Genomic DNA, 19,360 nt, shown 5'->3' with positions numbered 1-19,360 from the left:
GTATTATTTGTTGCACAATTTTAATTCCTGCTACTTTCAATTAATTTGATCATTAAAACAATGTATTACAGTAAATGTTTACTTTATATAATGAATATCATCAATGACAGTAATTGAGAATTACAAACATTTTAAGTAAAACAAATGTTAAATATCTGAACAGATTACAGTAATGACAATTTGTGGTGGATATGTGATGAAATTATCATTACACGATGACATCTGGACACACACATGAAACAGCAAGTGGCTTTTACCTGACTAGAGCTTCTTTCAGACGGCCGTTCTGTTCCTCCAGCTGTTTAACTTGATAACTGGATGCTGCTCCGTCTGATCCTGAAATGACAAGAGACAATTAAGGGCACTTTTGATTCCTGGAAGAATAAACTGGATGGTAATGACTCGCTTTTTATACTTGCGAAGACAGCAAGTTAGCTAGCAGTCAATAAGCTTATAAAAATAAATAAACTGAATTTCTGAATTAAAATTCTCAAATACTGAGCAGTTAGCGAATGACACATAATCTGCTACTCTCACATCCTTTTGATGTAAAAATAGAATGAAATAAATCTGATTTTCCAACTGTTGCTTTTAGAAATTAAAGAGACCCAAAAATAAGTTTAAAGCTATTCTAATCAGAGAAAATCAGAAAAGTTCCCCAAACAGAATCGCCCATATAGCGGGTTTGTTTCGTACCATTTTCCTCGATCTCATGTTTGAGGATCTCCAGGTCCATGGTCAGCTCCTCCACCTTCTCTTTCAGACTCTCCACCTCCTGCTGCATTGACTCTGCCCGCTCCTCTGCCATCTCTTTGTCCAGTGTGGCCATCTCGATGGCGTCTGCTGTATCTGCCATCTCCTCCATGTAGCGGTCCTTCGCCTCCAGAGCTTCACGTGCCTCCTGAAAAAAAGAGAGATGAAACTACAGTAGTTATCTATACTATAAGCTGCTATATTGAAGCTATTTTATTTATATAAATACTATAAAATTAAATACTACTACACTTATTTGAAGAACTAAATATGTATTTGGATAGTTGACGTATGTGTCCTGGGACTTGGATTATATCTGGTCACAAAGATTTTCACTTTAGTAGTTCATTTTAAGTCTTGAGTAAATTACTCAAAATAAGTTATCCACTACAAAATACTTCTTTAAAATGTAATCAGATTACTTTACTGATTACATCATCTAAAAGTAATCACGTTAGTGTTTTTTTTTACTTTTAAAGTTACTTTCAAATGACAAAATAAACCTAGAAAAATCCACTCAAATTCAAAACATTCACTGTTGCACCCTTCAGCTAACATACGCTAACAGACGTACGTATTTTAAATGTTTTAAACATTTACATTCAGTCATTTAGCAAACACTTTTATCCAAAGCGACTAACAAATGAGGAACTTAAGCAATTTGTCATATAAAGCTCAACATCTGCAGTATCACACTGACAAACAGATATTACACATATTACTTTAACGCAAGAAAGTAATTACTTTAATTAAAAGTAACTGTAAACTAAGATGTAATGTCTCACTACTTTAACTAAAAAGTAATTTCATTACAGTAACTAATTACTTCGTAATCAGATACATCCAACATTGTTAATTTTAAATGGTCCAGCAGTGTGACAAACTAACTTTTAAAAAGTATAAATCGTCCCTCACTTCATATGAGTTCATAAAAGCTGCATGCATTTCTAATATTAAAATAATGAACAAATGACGCACAAAACAGTTTTAGATGGAGCTTAGCATGTCACATCACAAGACACGGCAACTTTTCTAAAAATATTTTACGTGTACTGCACATTTATGTCAAAAATAATGAGGACCTCAATTAGAATTACAATATCAAACATGTGCACATAAATAATCTCCAAATACAACTAAATAAAAATAAAAAAATCCAATTATATAAATAAATCAGAAACTTAACACATTTGATCCATTACATAATTTGAGTGTTTTTAGGGGCCACGCATGGATGGTGCGAAGCCCCTGTTGTTTCTGTGAAGTGTTTTTATTATTATTATTATTATTCTGTCATTGATCTGTAAGTAGGAAAATGCTGAAATTTGGCACACTGATAGAGGACACTCTGTAACTGACACAAATTTGGGGTCTCTAACTCACACCCTCTAGAGCCACCAACTGTTCAAAATTGCACTTATGTTTATGCTCATAACTTTTGAACTGAAAGGCCTAGAGTAAAACAAAAATCCCTCTGATTTCTTGGCTCAAGCTGAGTCGAATGGAAACAATGGTTGCAATTTCCACCAGACCAGATTTTCCACCATCTTGAATTTTCCAAAACACCTCCTTTTTCAAACTCCTCCATGGCCGTATGTTCCATTTGCACGAAATTTTGCACATATCATCTAGAGACACTCATGACAAAAAAGTTATGGTGTTCATGGTGGTAGACCAATACGCTCTCATATACCAAATCAATGAATTTGACGGCGAGCACGCAAAAATGGACGTGAGGCTGTATCTTTGAAAGACTTTGTGTATTGACACGATACTTGGTATATGTTTCGGCACAGTGCCACCTAGTGGTCAGGAGATATGAAAAATGTCTAATTTTGCTCATAACTTCTGAATAGTTTGGCCTAAAATCATGAGACTGTTGTCTTTAGATTCCTTGGGGCATAATGAGTCAAATGATATCTAATTTTCCTATGTAGGCCATTTTGAGTGTCATTTTCAATTTTGTCGTAAAATGCCGTATTTTACAAACGCATTGGCGTACTGTTACGAATCATGGTATGCATCATCAGCACTATGCCATGAGGGTAACTATAAAGTTTTGGGCCAGTGCCACCTTGTGGTCAAATGTTATACCAAAATGTGTAAAACTGCTTATAACCTTTGATTCATTTGTCCTATCGTTCTGTGACTGCTCCCTTTTTATTCCTTGGGCAATGCGGAGTACAGTAATACCAAATGTGCCATGGTTGGCCAAACTTCCAGTCCACCATTTGGAATTGCATTGAAAACCTACATTTTCGAACTCCTAGGCCGTAAGTCTGATTTGCACGAAATCGGTTTACGTCGTGTATCAACTAGACGCACTCACGACAAAGTTATGAAAAGCTTTTCGATAGACAAAACAGTTCTCGAATAACACACCAACAAATTTGATGGAAAGTCAAAAAGCATCTAAAGAAAAGCATCGGAGGCTGTATATGTGCAACGCTTTGCCGTATTTTCATGAAACATTGTCTGTGTCATAATGACCATACCCTGACCTCACCATGTAAATCTGGTGACTGTGCAACCTATTGGCCAAAAGTAATAATTAATAGTACATGCATTTGGTGTGCTTGGCCTACCGCCTACCACGTTTTGTGGTGCTACAATGCTACTTACTGGAAAAAAAAATTCTTGTTACTGGAAAAGATACTTTTAATTAATTTCTCCCAAACCCTGAAGAAACAGGGATAGATTGATTTATCTGAATGATCTCAAGAGGTTTCAGCACCTTCTTGGCCTCTTTGAGTTGTTTCTGCAGCTCATTCTGCTGCTCTTGCATCTTGATCTTCCACTCCTGCAGCTGCTCCAGCTGAATCTTGTGTTTCTCCATCTCCTTCAGTTTTAATTTATCTTCAGAACGCTTCATCCTTAGAGTCTCCAACTTCTCCTCCAGATCCTTCACCTGACCACGCAGAGACTCCTCCTCCTACAAAACAACATGTGATCTTGTGAAATGAAATCTGAAGGTCTTTTTGCAGCATAAATGACCAGTATTAAAAAGTACAGGAGACAGACAGTGTGACCCCTTGAATGAGCAAAGGTCACTCACCTTACTGGGGGTCGCGGGTGGAGGGGCACTGGAGGTGCTGCTGGGCTGCGGCACGACTGGTGCTCCCAGTGCAGTCTGGGACGATGAGGTGGACTCGCTCTCCACTAACACGGATTCTGAAAGCCCCGAACCACCAACAGAGGGACGACCCATCTGCAAAGAGAGATCAAGAGAGATTAGTTATTCTGAGCAAAAGAACACCACAGCGGCCCACATCCTGATTCACAAACCGCAAAAGTGCCACCCAAGTCCAAACAAAAATCACCTGTACCTACCTGACCCCAGTAGGGTTACATTTTCAAAATCAACTCAACAACTATTCGACTAATTAACACTTAACAAGCTTGTAGTACCACCTGTTTTCTCCAGGGGGCAGTAAGCAAAACTCGCTGTATAGGCAACGTGCAGCTCAAACAGACAGAGAACAAACCACACTTACTGAGAGCAGATGGAGCGCAAATACTCAGGGATCTCAAGACGTGTTTTTCTAAGTTACAACTTCATTTAAATTGACACAGTGACCTAAAAACTGGATGTTTATGAAGCAAAGCCACTGAGACGCATCCGTCTGACACAGGTTTAAACTGACCCGTCCTTAAACAAGCCCTTATAAATCAACCTTGGACTGATTGACGAATTCAGTTGCAAAATGGATTGCTGTGAACTGTTGTCCAATAATAGGCTTATGTTAATAATACGGAAATAAACTATACATTGCATTCTAAGGCCAATATTTGTCTTTTTTAATGCTATAATTGTGAGCCAAAATAATAATATGCATTTTAATTCTGCAATATAATTTTTTATTTTATATATATATATATATATATATATATATATATATATATATATATATATTCACTCAGCCCCATACGCAGCAGGGTGCAATGCACTGTGTGTCCTGACTCCTTTCTATCATAGCCAGCATTACGTTTTTCAGCAATTTGTGCTACAGTAGCTCTTCTGTGGGATCAGACCAGACGGACTAGCCTTCACTTCCCAAGTGCATCAATGAGCCTTGGGCGCCCATGACCCTGTCGCCGGTTTGTGGTTTGTCCCTCCTCGGACCACTGTCAGTAGGTACTCACCACTGCTGACCGGGAACACCCCACAAGACCTGCTGTTTTGGAGATGCCATCACAATTTGGCCCTTGTCAAAGTGACTCAGATCCTTACGCTTGCCCATTTTTCCTACTTCCAACACATGAAATTCAAGAACTGACTGTTCACTTGCTGCCTAATATATCACACCCCTTAACAGGTGCTACTGTAACAAGCTAATAAATCTTATTCACTTCACCTGTCAGTGGTTTTAATGTTGTGGCTGATCAGTGTATATACTAATATATATTATATAAATTGTGCTCAAAAGTTTGCATACCCTGGCAGAAATTGTGAAATTTTGGCATTGATTTTGAAAATATGTCTTTTATTTAAGGATAGTGATCATATGAAGCCATTTATTATCACATAGTTGTTTGGCTCCTTTTTAAATCCTTTTTAATGATAACAGAAATCACCCAAATGGCCCTGATCAATAATTTACACACCCCTGAATGTTTGGCCTTGTTACAGACACACAAGGTGACACACACAGGTTTAAATGGCAATTAAAGGTTAATTTCCCACACCTGTGGCTTTTTAAATTGCAATTAGTGTCTGTGTATAAATAGTCAATGAGTTTGTTAGCTCTCACGTGGATGCACTGAGCAGGCTAGATACTGAGCCATGGGGAGCAGAAAAGAACGGTCAAAAGACCTGCGTAACAAGGTAATGGAACTTTATAAAGATGGAAAAGGATATAAAAAGATATCCAAAGCCTTGAAAATGCCAGTCAGTACTGTTCAATCACTTATTAAGAAGTGGAAAATTCGGGGATCTCTTGATACCAAGCCAAGGTCAGGTAGACCAAGAAAGATTTCAGCCACAACTGCCAGAAGAATTGTTCAGGATACAAAGAAAAACCCACAGGTAACCTCAGGAGAAATACAGGCTGCTCTGGAAAAAGATGGTGTGGTTGTTTCAAGGAGCACAATACAACGATACTTGAACAAAAATGAGCTGCAGAAAGAAGGCAATGCCACAAAAAACAACACCTTGACACGCCTCACAGCTTCTGGCACACTGTAATTTGGAGTGACGGGACCAAAATAGAGCTTTATGGTCACAACTATAAGTGCTATGTTTGGAGAGGGGTCAACAAGGCCTATAGTGAAAAGAATACCATCCCCACTGTGAAGCATGGTGGTGGCTCACTGATGTTTTGGGGGTGTGTGAGCTCTAAAGGCACAGGGAATCTTGTGAAAATTGATGGCAAGATGAATGCAGCATGTTATCATAAAATACTAGCAGACAATTTGCATTCTTCTGCACAAAAGCTGCGCATGGGACGCTCTTGGACTTTCCAGCATGACAATGACCCTAAGCACAAGGCCAAGTTGACCCTCCAGTGGTTCCAGCAGAAAAAGGTGAAGGTTCTGGAGTGGCCATCACGGTCTCCTGACCTTAATATCATCGAGCCACTCTGGAGAGATCTCAAACGTGCGGTTCATGCAAGACGACCAAAGACTTTGCATGACCTGGAGGCATTTTGCCAAGACGAATGGGCAGCTATACCACCTGCAAGAATTTGGGGCCTCATAGACAACTATTACAAAAGACTGCACACTGTCATTGATGCTAAAGGGGGCAATACACAGTATTAAGAACTAAGGGTATGCAGACTTTTGAACAGGGGTCATTTCATTTTTTTCTTTGTTGCCATGTTTTGTTTTATGATTGTGCCATTCTGTTATAACCTACAGTTGAATATGAATCCCATAAGAAATAAAAGAAATGTGTTTTTTCTGCTCACTCATGTTTTCTTTAAAAATGGTACATATATTACCAATTCTCCAAGGGTATGCAAACTTTTGAGCACAACTGTGTATATTAATATATATATATAATATTATATACACATACACACACACACACACACACTGATGAGCCATAACATTATGACATTCACAGGTGAAGCGAATAACATTGATCATCTCCTAACAAGGCCACATGTCAAGGTCTGGGGTAACGTGTTGAATGCAGGAGAAATGGGCAGGAGTAAAGACCTGAGAGACTTTGACAAGGGCCAAATTGTTATGGCCAGATGACTGGGTCAGAACATCTCTGAAATGGCAAGGATTGTGGGGTGCTCCCGGTCAGCAGTGGTGAGTACCTACCGACAGTGGTCCGAGGAGGGACAAACCACAAACCAGCGACAGGGTCATGGGTGTCCAAGGCTCATCGATGCGCGAGGGCAACGAAGGCTATCCCGTCTGGTCCAAACCAACAGAAAGTCTACTGTGGCACAAGTCACAGACAATTTTAATGATGGTTACGAGAGGAATGTGTCACAACACACAGTGCATCGCAGCTTGTTGTGTATGGGGCTGCGTAACCTCAGACTGGTCAGAGTGCCCATGATGACCCCTGTCCACGGACTGGACATTGGAGCAGTGGAAGAAGGTCGCCTGGTTCGATGAGTCCCGTTTTCTTTTACATCACATGGACGGCCGTTTACCTGGGGAAGTGATGTCACCAGGATACACTATGTGAAGACGACAAGCCGGTGGAGGGAGTGTGATGCTCTGGGCGATGTTCTGCCGGGAAACGCTGGGTCTGGCCATTCATGTGGACGTCAATTTGACACATGCCACCTACCTAAACATTGTTGCAGACCAGGTACACCCCTTTATGACAATGGTATTCCCTGATGGCAGTGGCCTCTTTCAGCAGTATAAAGCACCCTACCACACTACACACATTGTTCGTGAATGGTTTAATGAACATGATGAAGAGTTCAAGGTGTTGCCCCGGCCTCCAAATTCCCCAGATTATTTATAATTTAAATATAACTATTTATAATTATTACATCATTATACATTGAATTATTGTTAAGGGACATTCTAAGCAAATATTTATATATGCGATTAATTGCGATTAATTAATTGGCATACCGTGTAATTAATTCGATTAAAAATTGTAATCGATTGACAGCCCTAATTATAACAAATCATTAATAATCAATAATACAATTGTAATAAATAATTGAAAAAAAATTTAACTGCACTCTTCTGTGTGCTAAATTTTATTTGTGCAAAATATTGTTTTAGTTCACTAGCACCAATGCTAACGCCTAAAAAGTAAGCGTACAGCCCTGCCCTAAAGTGTAAATCATCTGGATTTAATCATTTTATTGAAATGGCTGAGTAGCTCATTATATAGGTTAGTAGAGAATTTTGGTTGTATTTTCTGCCCAGTTCAGCACACAAAGCGCGGAAAAGAAAAGAAAATGGCTCAGCATCAAAACTCTAGTATGCTCCTGCTACACGGCAATGCGCTGCTCACGCTCCCAGTGTGAATATTCAAACCTGTTAAAATGGGCACTGGAAAATTAATGCACTGTGAAACGGGCCAAAGATGGGCTGTTGCATTTAAAAAATAAAAAAATAAAAAAAATAATGGAACAGAATTTAGGGGTCTCAAAACACATTTTTAAGACTTGTATTATTTTTAATTTGATATGTCATCTAAAAATGCAATGCTTCTGGTGAGACGTTGAAAAACAGAACGAGACGTAAAGCAATGGCCAAATACATCCATCTGAATGTGTAAGTCTGTAGCGTCAGTTCATTAAAGGAGGTGAATTTAAAGATGCAACTTCTCAGATATGCAACTTTTTTGCAAGGTAAAGTATTGCCACTAAAATATAAAGAGGGTTATTTTGATATAAAACATCAAAACCCTATCTCTAAACCCCAGCACACATGCAGTGCTCACCAGACCACTGAGAAAAGAAAACCCTCCACCACTGGTTTTGATGTGGTTTCAGGTCAGGTTGTGATGGTGCAGTAGAGTTCTGATCTTGGATCAGTTTTTGGTGTATACAGTGAGTAACCCTCAGTTTCCACCTGCTATTAAAGGAATATCGCATCCAGGCTCCAAAATGACAAAAGTAGTCAATACGACTTGTGCACTATATTACACTCCTACAATATAAGTGCAAGTGAATATTCAATATTCACTTCTAATAAAAATTATTCTGCTCCAACTCTCTGAAATGGACTATTAAAGTCATTTGGCCGATAAAAATGCCACATCGACACCATTTTGGAACCAATGTGAACCAATGGTGTTTGCTGAAATGGTGATCTGATCTTAATAAAAGGTGTAAACATGATTTGCAGATGGCCAGAACCAGGTGTTACCAACTCTGAGACGATTTTGGGGGAGATCTGGGACATACCATTATGAGAGAGGGGAGGGAACTGGAGTTGGACAGGCGCCCGGGAGTGTTCCACTGTTGCGTACAATAAACATTATGACACATTAAACACACGCTGCCTTGATCAATTAAAACTAGCATGAACATTTTAGTGGAGTTAAAAGTGAAATTGAATTTGTGCATCGGCTGCATGTCAATGAGTGTGGCTGTATTCGAAATGGAATACTAACGTACTGGACAGTATACCGACTCTAATATTATATTGCAATATTGTACAATACTGTTTACTATTTTTTTAAATAGTATGCAAACAATATTTACCATGTTGTACTGATAAGTATTTTAAACAGTAGTATGCTACATAGATGTACACTACCAGGGTCATTCTGTGTCAACTCAAACAGATGATCCCAGATCTTATATTTATATACACACACCGATCAGTCACAACATTAAAACCACCTGCCTAATATTGTGTAGGTGCCCCTCGTACCACCAAAACTGCGCCAACCCGCATCTCGGAATAGCATTCTGAGATGATATTCTTCTCACCACAATTGTACAGAGTGGTTATCCGAGTTACCGTAGACTTTATCAGTTCAAACCAGTCTGTCCATTCTCTGTTGACCTCTCTCATCAACAAGGCGTTTCCGTCCACAGAACTGCCACTCACTGGATGTTTTTTGTTTTTGGCACCATTCTGAGTAAATTCTAGAGACTGTTGTGTGTGAGAATCCCAGAAATACTCAAACCAGCCCGTCTGGCACCAACAATCATGCCACGCTCCAAATCACTGAGATCACATTTTTCCCCATTCTGATGGTTGATGTGAACATTAACTGAAGCTCCTGACCCGTATATGCATGATTTTATGCACTGCACTGCTGCCACACGATTGGCTGATTAGGTAGTCAGATGGATGATTGTTGGTGCCAGATGGGCTGGTTGATGCTATTCTGAGATGTGGGTTGGCACTGTTTGGGCGGCACAAGGGGCACCTACACAATATTAGGCAGGTGGTTTTAATGTTGTGGCTGATCGGTGTACATTGTGTATTCAACTTCATATCTTATGAATAATAATAAACGTTATTCCTCATTAAACCTCATCTGGTGAAATATATATAAATAAAAATAAAAAAAGATAAGATGTGATATATATATATATATATATATATATATATATATATATATATATATATATATATATATATATATATAAAATTAAAAAAAATTACACAAGAAAAAGAAATATATGAATTATGACGAAAGCCAAATATTAAATGCCATGGGTGAATATTTACTGAGTAATCTATTATTTTGTCGAGGGGGGTTTTCTGTTTTCTCCAGAAGTATTTTATATATATATATATATATATATATATACACACACACATATATCTTAATAGCCTTTTATATTCTGGTTCAGAACAAACTTTTCTCTTTGTATCTTCATTTTTAAGGCCCTATTTGGTTAAATCTCAGAGATATGGGGCTCTCAATGTGGCTCCATGTGCAAATTGTTACGTTTTGCTGATTTTTAATAGTTGAAAAGCAAATGCGGGTCACATAAGTTTGATTTATTTGTTCATAAGATTTATGTGAATCGGTTTGTGGTGTGGCTCAAAATCACCGTCAGTTTTGATATTTTATGTTTACATAATTTATGTTTATCTTTCTTCAGAAAATGTATTCATATTCACATGAAATGTGTTTGATTTGACACAGATTAACCCATCCGTCAAAAGTTTGGACACTCTTACTAATTCTTTATTATTTCATCTTCCACATTTCAGAATAATAGTAAAGTCTTCAAATGATATGAAATGACCCACATACAGAAGTGTGGGGGTTTTTATTGTTTGTCTAGACTGCAGCACTGCACACTGATTCTCTCAAGCAACTTCATGAAGTGCATTCTGGGATGCTTTTTACTGCAGATATAGTGCGAGCCGTATGCTAGTATTCCATTCCAAAGATAGCCATGGACTGGACCAAATAATTCCCAGAGTGCTTTGCTTTTGCGTTCAAGCTCACCTTGGTACTACGGCGCACAGCAGGCTGAGGGAGGAGCGGTAAACACACACACACACACACACACACACGGGCAAGAAAAACAGGGCAAAGTTGAAGGGGTTTGTAAGTCACAGGAGAAAGATCAACAGAGGAACATACAGTGAAGATCTGCAGGAATAAAACAATCACAGAAGACACTGATATGAGCATGTCGGATGCATGTACTGTAAACTCTGTACGAGTCTGTTTTGGTTCAGATTAGGGCTGGGTGATATAGCTTTTCAGCCTTTTGATGATATTTAATAAACACGTCGGTATTTATATACGGGTGTTTCTTCAACTTTGGGCACTTTCAGCACTGTGAACTCACACTCTCACTAGTTGATTTAATTAGTCTACTAACAATGTCCAACAGTGTGTGTTCATGCATCACAGGAGATTTATGTCATTTTTGTGTCATATTCAGCACATCTCAAATTCTGTTTTGGGTTTAATTGAATTATATGATGGAAATGACATGTTTAACCTTTTTCAGATAAAATGAGTCTTGCTAAGAGTAATTTCATAGCTAACATTTCAAGTATCCTAAATATACACAATTAAATAATATTTGTACACTTTTTTCACAAGTGATATTTCCCTTGATTTTTTTTGTCTCATTTTTCGGGGCTCTGTTTTCGTGAGTGCATAATGGTCCGCTTATCCATTATTCGTGAGAGCGCTAATTCAGTGTCATTTTCATGCCAGCGCAAAGAGCAAGTGGGCATGTGTGTCAGTGTTTGTGCTACTGTGGGTGTATTATATGTAAATGAAGTTCCTCAGAATTTGGTCGTTGTGATAAGACGTTTCAATACCACCTCTTATCTCAGCGTAAAGTCCAAGTTCAGTTCCTGCATTTGCAGTTTGGAGATTTCACCAGCAGGTGATGATAAAGTTCATGTCCAAACTTAAAATATAGTGGAACATTAAACGAAGTCCCTGATTTTCATTGTTGTGGCCGTTTTGAGGACAATAATAATTATGAGATTGTGTTAAACTATCTAAAGTTCATGGTTTATTTTTCACTTATTATCATTATTATGTTTTTAATTGTATTTATGATCTCATTTATATTGGTATTTTTCCTCCGGTTGTCATAAGCGTGATGTTTAAATCACTGCAAAAGAAGTTCGAGAGAATAAAATGTTTGGATTTAAATAGATTTTTTTTTAACACTTCGTTATTTCGTTTGAAGTGTAATTTGAATTCTGAAATATATTTGGCTTAATTTTTTCATGTTTCAATAAATTAATTTTTTCAAAATCAAAATCGACCAGTAGAAGTGAAGCCCATCCTGATATAATCACTGTTAATATTTGCCATGATTTGTGCGTCAGTAGATGAAAATGATTAATAATACTTACATTCTCTATAATTTAACAGCGTAAATTCAATTCCTGACGAGAACGCATTTCCCATGCGTATAAGAGGAGTGTGTCGCTGTCATAGAGGCCTGACATTCAACAGTTAATGCACAAAGAACGCAAGTCCATATTTCTGTTCTTCTAATTCACTGCATACAGTCCATTTACACGACTAACTTCTTATGATGCCGTCTTTAAATCGCTGGTGTTTGAGGGAATGGACTATATGACAGGACGCAGACGCTGCAATAACCGGAGAAGAACCTCAGAATTAAATTGCACTTGATCCAGTCTTTCTGAGAGTTGCGCGCATGTTTTCACCAAAACCACTTGCATGTAGACTTAAAAATACCAAAACTTCATGGCCCATTGACTTTGCACTTCTGACTTAAAGCATTGCGTGTAACGCTTGTGCTCTTAAAATAGGGCCCTTCATCTCAAGCATGCTCTTCACTGACACTTTTGTCCACTTGGTTAAAAAACTTTATTAGGGGCTAAATTATTTCGTGTGGGACAGTCATAATTTGTGAAACATTTATAGCAATTATCTTCACACAAAAAATGTATAATAAGTATTTTTAGAAAGTATTTTCATAGTTTGATTTTGAAATTCTGGGCCTGAAGACTAAAACAGTCGAATCTAGACATAAAAGGCATTTGAAAAGTACCAAAAATAAATGATGATGGCCTGGTAAAAAGTTTAAAAGTCACTTTTAATGTGACCTTCATTTAACAAAAAGTTCAAATATGTTTAATTTCATAAAAATCAACCCCTGTGACATGAAAATGCACAAAGTTGAAGAAACAATCATGTTTGCTAGATCAATTACAGGAACCATCATTTCAACCAAAAAGCCATTGTTGTCAAGTCGATTCAAAATGTTGAATAAGTTCATGACATTTCCAGTCTTTCACGATTACTGGATAGGGATTTTTTGAAATAATTTTTGTACTCACTCAAGATTGAACATTTCTAAGCAATGATGCAACTGAATCGTTGAATAAGAGTTTTGATTCGATTCAAGTGGAAATGCTCATTCCTCACCATTCTCAGAACCGTTTGGCCCGATGGTGGAAAAGCAGCTTATATTACCCAGTCCTACTTCAGACGTAACATTTTGCTCTGCTGTTTCATGTGTGTGATATTCAAATGAGAACTTGATCATGAACCAATCAGCATCTTTTCTGACTGATGATAATGGTCATGCAAACATGTGGTGTGTGAGCATTTCAGTGGGATGTTGGCATGGCAACTGCAATTTTACACCACAGAACTCAAAGTGGAGACCAATGATACAAACACCAGGCAAAACAAAACAGAAAAGTAATGAATGGATAAAAAACCCCCAGAGGAAACAACATTTCTTCTGTTAAAATAAAGAGTGAAACGTGATAAATGTGTGAAATCTTGTGCTTGGAAACATAAACTGAACCCACAAATTATTGATGTACCTTCTTTGCAGCTGCAGTCTTTCATCAGGTTAGCAAAAACAGTCACACACACAAACAAGAAAACAGCACAGTCGAATAAACAACCTCACCTGACCCTTCACTAACAACATGCACTCCAGGTTCACAGCAAAAAAATTAACAAATATTGTCAGCTGCACAGCTGATAAAAATGAAAGAACTAAAGGGCCATCTTTCAGTTTTTAGTGAAAATGAGCTTAAATCAGGAACACCTTAAAACGTCACGTAAATTTGATAAATTACTATTGTAGAATAATCTATGTTTAATAATAACTACAAATATAAACTTACAAGGGATGCACCGATGTGTCAGCCACCAAAAATCTTCAGCCATTTGACAAAAAAAATATTAATAACTACAGTCTTGACCAACACAAAATAGGTATCGTTTGAAAGCTTAGAAGCTCTACTTTACAATGCATGTAGATATTATGACCAAAACTGAACAAGTGCTTTGAAATTTGCAGACAAAAAGCTCTCAAAGAGTAGAATACAACCAGCCTATTTGTTTCACTCACAGACCAAAATATAGTGAGTAATAGTTAAGTATATGTCTTTGACAATTATGTTGGTGTTGCTTATATGCCACGTTTTCACTTATAACTTCACGAAAAATTAAACATCACATACTATTATTTAGAGGAGGTGGTTATCTTTCAAGAGTCCACACACAAGATAATCAGATGTATAGATCATTAGATAATCCACATGAAGAACAATGTTACATATGACCACCAGGAGATGGCGCCAAATACATGACACAGACTCAATGATGACTCAAATGACACAGAATGAAACTCATTCTGTGAAATCTCATTATTAAAATCACGTCTGCATGCTATGCAAACCTTTAGTCATTGTTGTGTTTGCATGTGTAATTAGTTCTTATGTACAATTATGATGTTTTATTTGTTTGGAGATGCTTTTGGACACTATGATAAATTATATTTTGTAATGTTATAATTTTTGATTGCTTTGTCGTATCAACACAAAATTTTTCTCAGATACAGTTTACATCATTGGGAACAAAACAAAAGCAGTTTTTCAGAGACACCTTATTTACACCCAGAGAGATATAATGTAAAATCAAAGAAATAAGAAAAAAAGTACATTTTTGGCTATTTTTTGTTTTGTGATTTTTCAGCAGTTTCTTAGACTGAGAATCTCAGAATGTTTCATAATTTTTGTTTACAATGTTACCAAACATATGACTCTCCTTGCTTTTCTTTTTTTGTCGAGTTATAAGCCTTTAATTTTGGGTATGCCACTGAAACAAGAAATCTTAAAAACACCTTAAGTGTTAAAACCATGAATAAATTATGGTTAAAATGATTACATAAATTTATTGCATTCTATAAAGCTTATAAACCTTATAAAGAAGCATCAACCAAAATAAATAAAATTCAAAAAGGCATGTCGGATGCATAATATGAATTTGTAACGTTCATTTAAAATTTGAGTTCTATTGTTTAGAATAACAATGCAATAATGTTTCCCCGTCAATCATAATGTTATATATTCATTATGACTTTCTTGAAAAAAATCCAATCCATGTTCTATGGCAATTATTCTTTACTTCTAGAACAATAAAATCATTTTTTTGCATCTCTTTGTTAATTTTTAAAGAATAATTCTTAAGCAAAACAGTGATCTGATGACAAAATAAGGTAAGTGGCAAAATATCGGTACTGGCTAAAAATGGTCATAGTAGTGCATCCCTAGTTACAATAATATTTAAACTAGATTCCAGAAAACAAAGTGTTAATCGAAAGTGGACCAAAAAGTGATCCGAGTCCACTTTCAAAGCCAAGGACAGTGTGAATACAAGGAGAACTGTGTTCTTTCTCACTTGGTTCACTGTTATCTTTCACTCAGGGGTCTGAGTTTAGTTTAGTGTTCCCTTTAAAAGGACTACAGTTTAACCAGCGGAGCTGACCACCTTTTATTATCTTATACCTGGTATTTTGTTTTTGATGGAGACCAAACCAGAGAAAGAAAGCTGGAGACTGTTCATACCTGTTTAACAGCTTTTAGCGTCTCCTGGACTTCTGCATTATTGAACAGAAAGACAACTTTGTCAGCAATTTGATTAGTTAAACATCAAAAACCTCATCTTCTAGCTAGCAGCATGAATGTGATGGGAATGAAGTGTAAAGGAGTGTTTCTTCTCACCTCTCTTAGGCAGTCTGGACACACCAGAGTCAGGTGTATCTGGAGACGTAGCAGAACTTCCTCCTTCATCGATGAGCTGAATCTGAAAAACATCAGTGTTGAGCGACATCCAGAAATGAATAAAGAATGTTTTATTTTTTTAATTCCAATTTAATTGCAGAATTTTAATGGAGGTCAAACAGCAAACACGATGAAGAATTGTAATATGGTATTAATATTACTGCGGTTAGTGCAGATTTTAATAATACATTTCATTATCAGTATAACTGAACCATAAACATGTTATCATACACAACATATGGGGCATTTCTAGAAACATTAAATGATGTGGGGGCCTGGGTATCTCAGCGAGTATTGACGCTGACTACCACACCTGGAGTCGTGAGTTCGAATCTAGGGTGTGCTGAGTGACTCCAGCCAGGTCTCCTAAGCAACCAAATTGGCCTGGTTACTAGGGAGGATAGTGTCACAAGGGGTAACCTCCTCGTGGTCATGATTAGTGGTTCTCGCTCTCAATGGGGTGTGTGGTAAGTTGTGTGTGGATCGTGGAGAGTAGTATGAGCCTCCACATGCTGTGAGTCTCCGCGGTGTCATGCACAATGAGTCACGTGATAAGATGCGCGGATTGACGGTCTCAGAAGCGGAGGCAACTGAGACTTGTCCTCCGCCACCCGGATTGAGGTGAGTAACCGCGCCACCACGAGGACCTACTAAGTAGTGGGAATTGGGCATTCCAAATTGGGAGAAAAGGGGATACAAATGAAATGCCATCTGTTTAAAATATAATAATATATTATTATTATTAGTTTTATCATAGTGAAAGAACACACTCAATTTCAATAAATTATAGAATCAGGGTCAGAAATTAAAGAGGGGGACCAAAAAAGCTACCAAACTGTTATTTGTAAAATCTGATTTACAATAGTTCTATTCTACGCCTAATTATATGCAGTATCACACATGATTTGATGTTGATTTATTCTAAAGTATTCTAAATTTAATTAATCAGATTGAGAGCTTCAGTAAATTAATTGATTAAATTGAAGTATTTCAATAAAAGAATTTTAAAAGAGGGGTGAAAAAGGAGAGACAATCACTGGTTTTCCAGGGTTATTTTTTTAAAGAATAAGCTAAAAGAACAAATTCCAGCTATTTTAATGATTCAAGTATAGCAAATTAACATTACATTTCTCCTCATAAATTTGGACAGTTTATAAATATTTATTGTTGCTTTATACTCTCAAAGATACCATTAGTGAGGAGAAAACGTGTGTGGAAAACACTTTATTGTAAAGCTGGTGTTGACATGTCACTCCATAGACTTCAATGTATTCAGATCTCCACGAATCACAAAAGTGACCAATTCTGATTTCAAAACGGCACATTTCGCCAAAATGTGAACAGTTTGCGTCCCAGATTTGTTTAGAAAAAAATGCCCTCATAAACTTAAAAAATGCTCCTGAATATCAAATCTAGGGGGCAATTATTGCCCCTCTATGGAAAATGTATGTGTTGTACAGTATGACAAAATTTTAAACTTTGTTTAGAGCAATATGTCTAAATCAGTTGAGACATAAATCTACTTATGTGACCCTATTGAGTCAATTCTGAATTTTAAGCAACTCTCAGTGATGCATAACCGTGTGTCCTCACCTGAGACTGTCGCACAAATATCCCATGATTCTCCTCGCAGGTGAAGTAGCGTTTTCCCTGCACCGTTCCATCGTTCTTGCCTTTGGGTTCGTCCAGAATCACACCCACCCACTTCCCTGAGGCGAAAAGTGTGGCGCCGATATACGCCACGGTCCCACGCTGACCTTTACCGATGACCTCCACCAAAGAGCCCACTTTGGCAGGTTTACCCCCTCCATCAGAACTCATTCTGCTGACCACACTGATCGACAGCTGACAGACAGACAGAAAGAGAGACAGGGACATGATATATGAGACAACAGCTCATTTTTAAATCCTAACGAGTTCACTTGTATACTGTCTACATAGGCAGCTTACTTCTAAGGCAGCATCCTGACTGAATTTCAACCTCATAGAAGTCTTACCTCCAGACGGTACACAACTAGCGCTCCTCATGTGAACAGCACAGGAGACTCGACTAACAGTTGATTCCAACACTCTGGTTCCATTCATTTACTCCATACACAAATTGACATTTAACGATAACTTATAAACCTTTAAGATAGACCTACCGTGAGCTCGGAGGTTGTTAATCGATGGCATATGCATATGATTCTGTTGAAGACACCAGTTCATGCTATTTCAACTTCATTTTTAAAAACCGTGTTACATAGTGGAATTTCTAGTGAAGAACTATACTACCCATAATCCTGAATAGAAATCCACCAATCAGAGAACAGTGGAAAACAATGCGTCTTTAAATGTGCTTTCAAGCCATGTGTGTCAATACTGGTAACAGTTTGATTCTTATTGAATTCTACTCTGTTAATATTCGATTCTTGTTGGAGTCATGCAAACTGCATAAATGTAACTAACGGACAAGGATCTGTTTTTATGGTGGAAAGGAAATGTGAAGCGGTACGAGAAACTCGGAAGCTTATTAGAGTGGTATGTTCATTTAATATCTGAACACCGGCAGAGTGGATTCTATAAAAAGACAACTTTCACCACTTGTTTTTCTGAATAATAGCATATGGAATGTAGGGGTGTTACGATCCATCGATCTGGATCGACCAACGATCTAATGTTATCCATACAATGCATAAATATCGATATAGACATTTTTTTAAGATGTACCTTTATTTGGGGGGCCTGGGTAGCTCAGCAAGTAAAGACGCTGACTATCACACCTGGAGACGTGAGCTCAAATCCAGGGCGTGCTGATTGACTCCAGCCAGGTCTCCTAAGCAACCAAATTGGCCCGGTTACTAGGGAGGGTAGAGTCACATGGGGTAACCTCCTCGTGGTCACTATAATGTGGTTCTCACTCTCGGTTGGGCACGTGGTGAGTTGTGCGTGGATGCTGTGGAGAATAGCGTGACGCCTCCACACGCGCTACGTCTCCGTGGTAACGCGCTCATCAAGCCACATGATAAGATGCACGGATTGACGGTCTCAGATGCGGAGGCAACTGAGATTCATCCTCCGCCACCCGGATTGAGGCGAGTCACTACGCCACCACGAGGACTTAGAGCACATCGGGAATTGGGCATTCCAAATTGGGGAGAAAATGGGAGAAAAAAAAGAAAGAAAAAAA

General features: G+C 37.8%; 1 protein-coding gene across 2 annotated transcripts in view; it reads right to left on the bottom strand.

Annotated features, from left to right (window-relative positions):
• dctn1a (dynactin 1a) overlaps positions 1-19,360 on the bottom strand; it is a 50,709-nt gene that overhangs the window by 27,328 nt on the left and 4,021 nt on the right. Inside the window, exons 2-10 of one of the 2 annotated variants that reach the window (XM_051645620.1) lie at positions 17,785-18,036; positions 16,132-16,213; positions 15,976-16,007; positions 13,942-13,959; positions 11,108-11,131; positions 3,809-3,961; positions 3,488-3,685; positions 697-901; positions 258-336 (exon numbers count right to left, since the gene is read on the bottom strand). In XM_051645620.1, the coding sequence (XP_051501580.1) occupies positions 258-336; positions 697-901; positions 3,488-3,685; positions 3,809-3,961; positions 11,108-11,131; positions 13,942-13,959; positions 15,976-16,007; positions 16,132-16,213; positions 17,785-18,012 (1,019 nt within the window). In that variant the 5' untranslated portion in view covers positions 18,013-18,036. The remainder of the gene's footprint in view (positions 1-257; positions 337-696; positions 902-3,487; positions 3,686-3,808; positions 3,962-11,107; positions 11,132-13,941; positions 13,960-15,975; positions 16,008-16,131; positions 16,214-17,784; positions 18,037-19,360) is intronic. The other variant, XM_051645629.1, reaches the window with a different exon arrangement.

This window comes from Myxocyprinus asiaticus, chromosome 2, assembly GCF_019703515.2.
Source record: "Myxocyprinus asiaticus isolate MX2 ecotype Aquarium Trade chromosome 2, UBuf_Myxa_2, whole genome shotgun sequence".
In the NCBI taxonomy this organism is placed as follows: domain Eukaryota; kingdom Metazoa; phylum Chordata; class Actinopteri; order Cypriniformes; family Catostomidae; genus Myxocyprinus; species Myxocyprinus asiaticus.
Note: the sequence above shows the minus strand (reverse complement) of the source record. Positions and strands in the feature narration are given on the sequence as shown.